Genomic DNA, 13331 nt, shown 5'->3' with positions numbered 1-13331 from the left:
ACATTGTGTTAACTAAACATGGGGATCTCTTTGGTATCATTTCCTAGTTTTCTTTATGTAGATATAAAAAAGAAATCATACTTCTTTTTAGCAATCACTTACATCTGGTACAATCTGACACATTTAAAGTTTGCTCATTTTAAGTATTAAGATCAAATCACTTTAAAAAAAATGCACAGTGAAGGACTGCAAATTCAGAAATTAACAAAAAATAGAGGAGCAAAAGGATGATCAGAATGAAACAAATCACTATTGCTGGGTTTCCTGATGCATGCTCTCAGTGATGAAACTTTACCTGCATTCTGCATCTGAGGTAATTTCTTTGGGTGGGCAGAAAAAAACACCTATGACTTGCACTGGCATTAAAACAAACGTTTTAATGTAAATTAGGACCTTGTCTTGACTTTACATTGAGTTTATATTGACGATGGCCGCTAGCTGCCCACATAAGGACAAATTCTCAATGTAGTTAGCAGTCCTGCTCTGACAACTTAGGCAGGAAAGATGACAAAACATCTAAAACAACCCCCAACAATGAGATAACAGCCATTTGGCAGATGTTTGAAGAAGTCTGAAGTATTACTGCTGCAAGCTGTTTATCACTGTTCCTATGCCAGAGATTACTTTGTTCTCAGTTGTGTTTAGCTGCAAACACCACATCTGCTCCGGCTCTGAAGCCATCTGTAGGCAGCAGCTTGCCATTGGCCCTGGGCCTTGAAAACTGCAGCTAATGAAAAGTTCCCATTGATTCAGCTAAATGAAGGGATGCTATTCAATATTCAATGTTCATATTCAATATTAATCCTTGCAAAGACAAGTTCTTTAATATATTATCTGTATACGAGTAGAAACTACACATTTTCCACCTCGAGACACGCTTTATGGCGTTTTCACCCAAAATTACACATCAGAGAAAAGCTGCATGAAGCTCAAAATAATCTTTTCCAATGTCTTTGTTTGTACTGAACCTTTCAGTGACTATATTTTTCACAGAATAACATAATTTTCTATAATGTTCCAGTGAAATACTGGGCATATTATGTAGGCCAATCTGAAAGAGAAACTGCTACAAATTGTTAGATAGTTTTATTATCAGTGAGACACAGAAGGAGAAGATCTCCCAGACCCAGCAGATGCAAATTTTCTGGATTTTCAATTATGTCAATATTGAAGAGCTTATGCTATTCCTAGAGCCATTTGAACAGACACATTGTTATATACTGACAACTGTGATGGAGTCCTTGATTTCTCTGACTATAGTGCAGATTTTCAACTTACTGTCATATTTAAAAGTGATGTTGAGTAGTCCATTGTTCTTCATGACCGATGACAGCCCCTGTAGAGAAAAAACAAAGAGAAAGGAAAGTCTGTGGTATTTGCATGAAGACATGAAATCGTGGTTGAAGTAGTACAACCTGCCCAGTAGATGGAACTCACAGAAGCTTATTTTTGGAAGAAAATTATGTAATATCCTCAACTTCCACCACCTAGGTGAAATGTGTATGCAAAAACCTTTAATACCTTTAATCAAGGCTTAATGACAAATCAAACTGGGTTCTCCAAGGGGAACAGGGTGCAAGAGAAGAGATGAGAACGTCAGGCAAAGAGGTGTTTTCCACTCCACAGCTGTGAAAAAGAGCACCAGAAGTTCCAAGAGAATGACACTGAAGAAACCCATTATGCTACCTCAGACACCCTTTTCTTTTACCAAATACTATTAGAGCCGATACTGCAAACTGCTCTGCCAGGGAAAACTCCAGGGTGATGAGCCTGCTGTCTCCTCTCTACTTCCAGAAAAGTACTTTGGCCCTCACACATGCAATACCTTCCCCTCCAGAAAGCACTGGAGGGGGTTTTGAAACACAAAATGTAGCAGCATCCTCACAAGACACAAAGCTGGGAACTGGAATACTGATTCTTAGGACACAATGTCATTCCCTGAAAGGCAAAATACCTCATATTTACCATCTGCTTCAAAAAGATACCACCAATTCACATAGAACTGTATCTGGGTTCACTGCTACAATGTAAACAGCAAAAATCATCAGCAAAAATGACTGCAGCAGTGATTAGACGTCAGGATCGTGCCTGAGCACTCACTGTGTGTCTCTTCACAGTCACACCCAGGTATGCACAAAGAAAAACAAGGTAGGAGTTGGCAAGTTAAAAAAAAAAAACCTAACACACTTCCTAAAGGATGAAAGCAATTCAGACTTTGATAGTATTGTTACAAGTTAAATTTGTAATCTCACTTTCTTCTTAGGTGGCTTTTAGTTTGATTTAGTTCGGCATTGAACCAGCTGTTATACAAAAAGCTTCCTGAAACAGGAAGGAGTCTTTCTTTTCAGTTGTAACTTTTCTGTTAATACCTGTTCTAGTCTGACTCACTTTCTGTTTCTCTAATCTTTATTAAATGACATTTAACTTACAGCAAAACAAAGACACGATTTATTTGATTTAAAACATCACAAAAAAGTAACTACTGACTTTTTATAAAGGGAGATTAACCATCAAATCAATTGATACTCATCTTCCTTTTGTCCTAGAGCTGAAGGTTTGAAAGACAAATTTTACCAAACTCCACAGAAAATTAGCACAAGCTTTTCAATTCGTTAGATAGAATTTTTATATGCTATATTAAAATAGAAAGGCAACACTTCTCCTTTAATAGCATTTCTACTGGGATTCTGGTGACATAACAAAATATGTAACAGTATAAGCATAAATAAATATACCACAAGCATTGATAATTTAGATGCAAAGACAGACATAAGCCAAACTCCGCTGAACCGATGCAGCACCTAAGACCTATTTTGCCAAATAAGTAGTGGCAAAAATTTGCTCCAAAGTGTAGAAAAAGCACAAAAAGGCAGCAGTAATTAGTGAGAGAACTAGGGTCACCCCAAAGTATTGAACTAAATAACTGTTATATTAATTGTAAGTTAAAACATGTAAGCTACTCAGATAATTTCATCATGCTCAACTGTAGCATTCATCCCTCATGTACTCCCTGCTGTGAGGTAAAAAATACATTCTCCCAGGAAGCATTCCCTTGATTTTGGATTAAATTAATTGTGCTATTTAGGTGCTTTATAGCTAGGAGAACTTGTTCAGAGCATCTTACTTCAAAATTATAAATACTAATGTTATGGCCCCGGGGCTCTGAATTCTTAGCTAATTGTCCCTGCCATGGCAGGGGCGTTGGAAGTAGATAATCTTGAAGGTTCCTTCCAACCCAAATCATCCTGTGATTCTATCATTATTTAACCATGAAAATTCGGTGAATTTACATTTATTGAATTTAATTTATTCTGAATTTTACTAGAAAGCAAGTCTTTGTGTCCTGGAGCTTTGCCTACAAAATCCCCGTGGTCTGCATACTTCTATACACGTGGACTGAGAAGAGATACATAGGAAAGGAAACAGCCAAAGCACCTTTTCTGAAGAACTCTAGACCACTGATCTTTGAACAGATAATCAAAGTTGAAGTGCACACACACTAAATTACAAAAAACTTTATTTGTCAAAAAGCTGGGGGAGCAGAGGAGGCGTTAGGCACATTAAATCTCACCTTACGTGAGCTCAGAGCACAGAACTCCCCAGAAAACGTGCCAAGCTAAAATCCAAATCCTGTATCTACATTGGGCCAGCACACATCACATACCTCAAACCACAGAGATCAAGGCTGGATCTGCTCCTCAGTGCGTATAAACACACTGAACAATGAAGGTTAAGATCCCTAGCTATCCTAATTCAGCACAGATCTAACTAAGACCAATACACATCATCCTCTGAAGAATTAATAGCTCATTTGGATGTTCAAGGCATGTACAGGCATTTCATTTTATTTAAACATCCACCTTTCAACATGAAAGAGCACATGTATTAATAAAAGACAAAGACTATCATACAAAGTTAATCTCCCTTGTTTGTTTATATTTTTCTAATACCCAGCCCCCATTTATAGCAATAGCTCAGTAATGAAATGCACTTATGACAACTCTTTCACCCATTGCTAGGCCAGAGAGGAACAAAGTTAGGATTACATATCCAGAAATAAAGCTAAAATGAAATATTGTAACCACAGGAAGTAGTTGTGCCTCCAAGAGAAGTTAAATTAAACTAATGTCTGCTGCCAGAGGCATAAACTAAATACAACTGAATGAAATGAAAACTCTGTTTGATTTTATTGAACTTTGCCCTCTTCTTTTTAACCTAGAACATACAATGTTTCCTATTTGAAAGAAACTTCTACTTTTTATGTCTGGCAATTCCTGCCAGAGATAGCACTGGTGATAGAAATGATTTCATAATAGTTCTATAACTAATCTTTCTTACAAACAATATTGAAATACACTCCAACATTCTTCTGTTGAGCAAACATTTAAGAAAGCAAATTTATGTGTGTGACTAGGTACTGTCAGGCAGCCACCTGAACATAAATACTGGGAAACAGAGAGAGATGCTAGCACTAATTACAGCAATCTGGTAAAGGAGGTAGGAAATCACCACCCCTCCAGCACAGCTTTGTGCAGCAGACCAAAACAGCAATCATGATTCATCTTTCATATGTTGTTCATCAACGCACACGTGGTCCTAATTTCACACACCCATGAGGCAAACTGAGGGGACAATTGTTTTTGAACTTTAGCATCAAGATGAATGATCTGTGTTTATCATATTCATTGCTCACAAAAACAAGGGCTTTATATTTGACATCTGCTCTCCTTGTTTTAAAGCGTTACTGATGCTTTCCACCGAGTAAAAATATTCTCCATTTCTAGAGTCATCAGCAAAATGATAAATTATCTGTATTATTTAGATGCCTGCATTTTGAATTGCTTTCAAGAGAATATAACTAAATACCTAATCCATGTTGATGTTGTTATATATATATAATCCATGTAGTATGTAAGTTGTGTGTACTTCATTGACTGCAGAATGAATTCTAAGCCCTGGGTGAATGGGTTTGTACTGTTACTACTTATAAATTTGGTGTGACTGACAACTGCAACCACGAATTTTGTTCAGATTTACCTCTTTTTATATCTATAATCCCGCACTGCATAAACAAATTATGGGAATAGCATTTTAAAAAACATCTCAGTGACACTAAAGAAATAAGTTTTAATTAAAGTAAATTAAAGTGAATTAATGGAGCAACAGACTTCTTGGTGCCTATTTCATATTTTAAAGAGGAACCTAGACTCTTCTAAATAGGTTGGTTTTAACTTCTCTTACTAAGTTGGCGTCTTTTGTGCTTGTTCTTATGTAAGCAACACAATTTACAAGAAGCTCCCGGGTTTTGGATGGTTCTTTGTTGGTGGCTATTTAGCGTTTCACTGCTTCTGCTCCAGAGCTGCTGCACTCAAGTTCAGCTGCAGAGGAGCTGAATGTGTCCTCAGAGCGCCTCCAATCTGACCTGAGACATGAAAGACAAAGCACTGCTTTTACTTCACTATAAATTATATATTAGCTGGGAAAGAAAACCATCGCTTTTGAGCATGAGTGAACATCTTAGAGCAATAGGATCATTTAGGTTGGAAAATACTTTTAGATCACTGAGTCCAACCACCACCCCAGCACTGCCACGCCACCATTAACCTGTGTTGCTCAGTGCCACAAGTACACATCCTACAAATGCCTCCAGGGATGGTGACTCCACCACCACTGACCTGGGCCAATGACTGACAACTCTTGTGGTTTGGAGGTTTTCCCTAATTCCCAAACAAAACCTTCCCTGGCATAACTTGAGGCTGTTTCCTCTTGTCCTGTCACTCGTTATCTGGGAGGAGACTGAGCCCCAAGTGGCTACAATCTCCTTTCAGGTATTGCAGAGCCATAAGCTTCCCCCTGAGCCTCCTTTTTTGAAGGTTAAACACCCCCAGCTTCTCCTCAGCAGACTTCAGACAGCCCCTCCACCAGCTTCCTCGTCCGTCTCTGGATGCACTCCAGCACCTTTTCTTGTAGAGAGGGCCCCAAAATCCCTGATTATCCTGTTACAGGAGCTGGCTAGCTGGCTCTTCCCTAACACATCCTTGTCAACAACAGCCTGTCCTGCACAAAGATTCCAGTTTTCCTTCCATGTTGCTTGTGAAAATTCAGTGGTCAATCTCCTGTGCCAGCACATTACTTGTACACAACTGTCAGGAAGATCAATCGGGCCCTTCCTCTGATCTGGAAGAACCCTTGTTTCACATGAACATTCTTTAACTTTGATTTTCTCAGCACAGCTCAGCCTTCCAGGTAGTAGATGCCTGGTGACCAGAGGCAGGCACAACACATTTCCCTTTGTTTTAAAACTGTCAGGCATGTTCATATTTAGCACATTTCTTCTCCATCTCCCAGAACACAGCTCTTTACCCCAATTTGAGCCCTATGACATGGAAACAGATTACAAAGCATCCATACCAGCATTTTTAAAAAAGTGTGCTAAACCATTTAGCCAACAGTCAAAATCTTCTATGTAAGAAATTCAAAACTAGGACTATATAGAAGCCCCAGAGTGAGATATTGGATTATATAATGTCATATTGCAAAGTGAGCTGTAATCCAGGTATAACAAAAATAAGCCATTTTAAGTAAGCATCTGTGAGATAAAACTTACTTGGAAGAACATGTAATAATTATTTTCTTAAACCAAACACAAAGAATTCATACTCCCCTTGCATTGTCCTGACATTCTGTGATCATTAAACCTCAATGACATTATCCATGGTTTTATGGTTGACTTCCCACATTTTGTAATCACATTTTGCCTGAACAATCCTTCTGCCATTTCAACTACAGATGGTTTCCTCAACGTCCTGCTATCAAGAAAAAATATTGAATTGAACAGCTGCTGGCTAAAATCCCACCAGGGAAGAAGGTGGTCCTGAAAGTTATTCATGGATACTCTTTTCATGGGGTCTTCGGGGATTTTTGAGGTGAAACACGCCGGCTGAAGAACACGAACCACAGCATATCCCCTCTGAACAAAAGAAAACAGAAAACCTACCAAAGCAGTAAAAAATGCCTTTTCATCATGCCCCATTCCTGCCTGGTTTAGTTTCTATTTTAAAAAGGCAGCGTGGAAGGTTATCTTACATGAGTCTGTCTGACAGAGAAGTGAAAAACCACTGTAAGCAGAAACACTACCAGAAGCATTTAGGGCACCACTCTTCAGATGCACCACAGCTCCATGCAGCTGTTCACTGAAATTATGTGAACTGGTTTCTTTAATGAATAGGCAGTTATTAGGGGCACAACTTAACAACAAAGGAAGCAAATTTAATCTATATTGTTCACCACCTACCATGAAAATTTTAAATCTCTGAGTCAAACTCAGGAATTTAATGCAGCAAAGCGTGGCACAGAATGGGCAGCAAAACAGCTCTGAGTTCTCTCACGTAATTTGAAAGCTTGCCTAAGAAGTTTTCTATTGTTTGCACTGACACAGTTTATTTTTTCAAAATTCTTGTGCAAGTAATGTTTGGTAAATTAAAAGCCTTCTAAAAACAAACAAGAAGCCCCAAAAAGTTACCAGAATAAGTATTTTCAAACACAGCCCATTTCCCACAGACAATACTAAAATGTGCTGGTCTAAAGATATTTGGACAAAAGCCCAAAGTCTGTAGCCAAAGCAGTGTTCTCTTAACTGTGGGACACGACCCCTGGCAGGAGAATTCTGAGAAAAGACAAGGTGTTAGGGAAAGGGAAGGGGGAGAAAAAGCTATGCCAAGACAGGTGCAGGAGCAGTGATTATGACTGGGAAGGAAAAGGGGCTACAAATTGCTAAAGCTGCTTTTAGAGCGACCCAACACAAATTAGTTTGAGAAACACTGACTTGTGCTCTAAACAACAAACAGAATAACAGTTATCTGAAATAATGGAGAAGAAATCAAGGAAACCTGCAGTGGATGTTTACTGCTTAACACACTGCACAGCACACCGTCCAATCAACAAGCTGACTATTCCACTCTAAGAGTATCTTTCTTCTTCTCATAGGAAGTTATCCACAACCTCAGTAAGTCCCCAGGAGTTCCTCACACTTATGGGAATGATTGCATGAGCACTGGATTTTAGCTTATGCCCAAGCATTTCTAAACTAACCCGTCCATGAAAAAAAAAAAATCCCTTGGGAAAACTGTGATTTAACTGCTTGATCTACAGAAAATTCTAATCTGAAATTTACTGCAGTGTTGGACATTTTCACTGTTAACAGCCTCAGAGCAAGAGACTCAAGCAGACTACAAATACTCTATCTGCAGTCCAGAGTGAGATTATCCACTTTGTAACTTCTGAAAATGATAAGAACAGCTGCTTGCAAGGAAATCTTTAAAGCAGAAGATCACATGAAGGCTGGAATGTGAAAAATTTGACATAGCACATCTATTTTATTTTGGTGTATTCAGACAATGTTTCCACCCAGATATTTCTATAGTATTATTTGAAAGTGACCAAAATTCTTTAAGAGTTTGCCATCAGAAAATATGAAATGCGTGTTCTCTAAAGTTCACTTTACTTCTTACTTACATGAACGAAACATACAGGCAGAAAGTATCACATATTCACAAGAGACCATGACTGCAAAGAATATTAACGTGCATTGGTTTTGTAGGACCGACACATAAACAGACCAAAGCCTTGGCTCAGGAGGGCATGGTGGCTAGGTAATTTAGCAATAATTGCACTGATTCAAGTGCCACAGAACTCAAAACTTTTAAAGTAGGTAGGATTTGGGATTCTTCCATCTTAATCCCTGCCTTTGAAACAATTATTTTGGACATAAAAACCTATTCTTAGGGATTTAGAAAAACACAATTGTTTAGAAATACACACTCATCCATGAGATTTTAAAACTGAATTCATAAGCAGTATGGTTCTAGTCCAGGAATAACCAATTATTTACTTGCCAAATCCCCATGTTCTAGTTTTAAAGAATCATTTACCATTCTACCAAGTGTTTTCAATACTTCACATGAAACTTCTTTTTACAGAAGATGAAGCCAAAAAAACAACTTTCCTTAAAATAACAAAGCATCTCCTCCCAACGTTCTCATCCTTGTGAGCTACAGAACGTAAAAAGCCCTGGGCAATGAGAAGCCGGGATTTGAAATGTGGTGGGCTTCTACTCAGCAGTGGAAGGGTGCCTGTGGCACTAAGTTCACTGCCAGGAGGGACACAAGAAGTGCTGCATTCATTCCATACTCCAGTGAGGGGCAGGTTGCTGCAGTTTCAGAACACATCATGATGACTGTTCCAGACTTCTTTACTGCGGATGAGCAGAAAGAAACAAGCCAGAAAAATGGAGGGGCCATCGTGTCAAACACAAAGACTAAAGATACTTTTGGGTTAGAAGTAAATGTTCTTGTACATCAACTGTGCTAATAAAACCAATTACATTTCCCTACAAATCCTAGGAAGGGATCAAGTACTCCTCCCTTTCTTTCCTCCCCCAGTTAATGGAGAAGCTGCAGAAGCTGCTTCCTGCAGGCAGGCTCAAGCCTCAGTTGTGCTGCCTCTCCTTCAGCTATAGAGACAGACTTTGGTTCCTTTGCTGCTACATTTTGCTACCCCCACCTCCCCAAAGCCTCTGCCAAGAGAGATTCTTACTGCCGAACTATGCACTTCTAGGAAACAATTCCTTCTCAAAGCCTCTGTCTGGTCCAGGTCCACAGAGAAGATGGAAATTACTGCACAGCTTAAGCAGTAATGCATTCAGCAGAGAGGATTAGAAGGTCCAGTGCTTGCTGTGCACTGATGATCCACATGGCTGAACTTCAGAGACAAGGGCAGATACATTTGGTGGCTGCAGATTTAAACCTTTGGCTGCCAAGGAATTTATACACCCCTGGTTACCCTCTAAGGAGTACAGCCACCGTATCTGCAGCCAAAAAAACTCCATCTGGAAGGGTCAGAAACATACACAAAGCAGCACAAACACTTCTTGCTCACCTGCAGGCAAACTGGAGCTCCCCCCTTACAAGACAAGTGGTAAAACACCGAACAATCAACACCAGGAATTTGAACAAAACAAAATAAAACCATCCAAAAGACAGTTTTCTGAGGAAACCTTTGTGAGAATGTTTCTGAGAACTGACAACCTTGAATAAAGTTCACCTCGTGATTAAACCACTCCTTCACACCGAGTACTTTCTGCCATCAGGATTGTTGAGCTTTTCACAATCAAAAAAAGAGGATGAAGAGAAGACAGAATATATTCCAATTTTCCTGTGAGCTCATCTATCTTCAGTACTTGGATTCAAAAAGCATTAAGCATTGCTAAATTTTACTGTTGAAAAAAAAAAAATCAGGGAAATATGCATAGTTTAAGTATATCTGTACTGGCAAACTCTTTAGGCATCCTGTGCTATCAAGTGCCATGCCGTGTTTAACTACTACAAAAGGGAATTTAGATACAGTATTTAAATGAGTGCTTTAAGGTGTGAAATGGTACTGAAACTCCAGTCTGACTGCATTCAGTTTCCACTACTGAAAATCACACCCTACGGATAACCCACCTTATAACATACTTGATCAAGTTAAACACTTTAAGAGATCAATTTTTCCTAAATATTTCATGTTAAGTGCTGTTGAAAGTTGGCCAAAGCAAAGGTTACACATCCTATCTGGGTGGTACATGGCCAGTTCAGAACTGCCCTTTTCATACTAACTAACACAGTACTTGACATGAAGTGTGCTATCTGCTAAAACACTGACACAACCTGTACCAGAACCTGCTTGGGCTTTAAATTACCCCACTGTGCCATTTGCTTAACCACGATTGAATTTCTTGTACGATTTTCATTCTTAATCTTTTTCTAGAACCTTGGAACACTTTTTGTTCTTGTATCATTGGCTAAAATTGAATTATCTGACTAAAAAACCAAACCAAAAGAAAAAAGGACAAACCCACAGCAAAGAAGATCTGTATCTTGAGAACACTTAATTTTTCAGTCAAATCAAATTTTCTGAAATTATAAATTTCAACACTCACTAATAAATAATAATAATGGGAAATCATACTGTAGGAAAAATACACAAACCCTAAAATCAAACGACATCTGGGTTTGTTCTGCCACGGCCTGCTCTGACAAGATGCAGGAAAGGTACAAAGTCAATTTAGCCTCAGGAAAAATACCCCTGCTGTGCAGCACTGAAGAAATACCTCTGCTTTCCACACAAGCAGCACCAATAAGGTCCAGACTCATTCCACACTGTCCTTACAAGTCAGAGGAACCTGAAAGGAGGGGATCCTAAACTGTCATTTCACCCAGCTCACTAAAATGACAAAAGCATAGAAATAATAATAATAATAAAAATCCTTTTGGAGTCCTACATCAAGCACATGAGCTGCTCAAATAAGCACAGCACACTAGAGGCAGGTCTCAGTTCATGTCCTTCAATGATACTCAGTAACTAACAGGTTACACAATGAACTTTTCTTGTCTTCAAAAGGTAGAAGTGCTTTGTTTTTACATACAGATTAAATTATTTTTTTAGCCTACACCTCTGATAATAAAACTTCTTCCAAACTGCCAAAATTAAGTAATAAATCTTCACCCTATTAAGGCTTGTTTCCTATTTTGTGTTCTCGCAAAGCTGAAAAAAAAATTCCACACACCTAAATAACTTAGTTGATGTAGAGCTGAGTATTTCAGGATAAAGACAGAACTGTAAATCTTTTTTTTTCCTGCTGTTTTCCTGTTCCCTGGACAAACATGTCCATTTAAAATGCAGTTATTTGAAATGCTTGAAATACTTCAAAACATTAAGCGTTTAGGTACTACTTAACAAATGAAAAACATACCAAAATTTCACCCTGACTGCTTGAAGTTTCCATTAATAAAGTCACAGTCCATGGATCTCACACCTTGTAATACATTTGAAAAGGAGACAACCTGCAGAAATGCACTGAGCTGGAAGAACACTTAGGAATTCACACTCTTAAAAACCCAAGCAATTACAAACACAAAGCCAGGAGACTCTGAAGCACTTTGGCCACTGCACAGCAGCTCATCAAATTGCTGCTTACTTGGCACGCAGAGGTACCTGGATACACACATCTACTATTCCTTCTGCCTTGAAAAGGTTAAGGGACCAAGACTGAAATAGAGAAAATATGTGACATTAATAAGCAGTATCTGCCCATAAAATACTATAAAGCAAAAAAAAAATTTAAAAAAATTTTTTTTTGAAAAAGCTTCTTAAAATTCTTCTTAAATATTTCTATTACTTGGATATTCACAGTGATTTTCCTGAAATCAGACACTTTCATCCTAAACCATAGACTGAAATGATTTGAAATGGAAATATTTCCTGTCCATTCACTGCCAGTTTCTGTTCCCAGAATGATATAACAGATGATATCCAGTACAATATATTCTTTTATTAACCATAAATTTGAGCCTGCTTTAGGGATTTGAAGTATTCAGTTTCATGCTGAAAAAATGTAATGTTATCCACAGACCATCAGCATGTGAAACAAAACCAGAGCCACAGGTTATGTGACTTTGATCAAATTATGACAAAATCTCATCTGAATTCAAAAATGCTTGGAAAATCATTTACATTAGTTGCTTAACCTTTTATTCTTAAAGATCCATGCACACTAACTGATCTTTTTCTGCAGGAAGTAGTCACTTTTAACAAATGATGTCTCCTAACAAAATGACCATGAACAAGCTGTCTTCTGGCATTCATCTTATTTAAGAAGCCAGAATGCAATGTAAGTTTTAAGACAGCATTTAAATATACAGATTAAAAAGTTAAACTGAACCTGTGTTTTTCACAAACTTTCACTTCACTTCTTTCTATCAACATAGCTAATCCTAAAACACTGAACAAGAAGATATAAAATACAATCACATTATTGTAGTAAATTGAGAAGTAGATCCACAGATCATGAAGTTTCACATCCAGTAGAAATAATAGCTTGTAACAGGAATATTACTTGGATATAATTGTAAAATATAAACACAGAAACAATCTTCTTTTTTTGCTTTTTGTTGCAGTAAAACCTAAGCACAGTGGGAGGAGAAGAAAGAATCACACCTAGAAATCCAAGTCAGCTTGCCACAGACAAGCTCGTAGATAAACTACTGGAGTTTGCATGCTGGAGCTTCAATGATTGAATGGAATATAACAATCACTAACAGACATAAATCAAATGCAATGTGGCTACACTGAGCAATCATCATCCACAGCTACCAGCACTGTTAGATGATACTGGATGTTATCCTACCACTTATTTGGGGCTTTGATTCCTACATTTACTGCCAGAAGGTAATAAAAAGAAACTTCTGTCATTGCAGCTCATTCTTTGGTGAGCTGAATGTCCCATTTTCAAA

General features: G+C 38.1%; 1 protein-coding gene across 2 annotated transcripts in view; it reads right to left on the bottom strand.

Moving 5' to 3' along the window:
• The window catches only part of IL17RD (interleukin 17 receptor D), a 43161-nt gene that overhangs the window by 18934 nt on the left and 10896 nt on the right, over positions 1-13331 (bottom strand). For both annotated transcript variants that reach the window (XM_040076721.2, XM_040076722.2), the window contains exon 2: positions 1279-1336. In XM_040076721.2, coding sequence (XP_039932655.1) covers positions 1279-1336 — 58 coding nt within the window. The remainder of the gene's footprint in view (positions 1-1278; positions 1337-13331) is intronic.

The sequence above is a fragment of the Hirundo rustica genome, chromosome 12, assembly GCF_015227805.2.
Source record: "Hirundo rustica isolate bHirRus1 chromosome 12, bHirRus1.pri.v3, whole genome shotgun sequence".
Taxonomy (NCBI): domain Eukaryota; kingdom Metazoa; phylum Chordata; class Aves; order Passeriformes; family Hirundinidae; genus Hirundo; species Hirundo rustica.
Note: the sequence above shows the minus strand (reverse complement) of the source record. Positions and strands in the feature narration are given on the sequence as shown.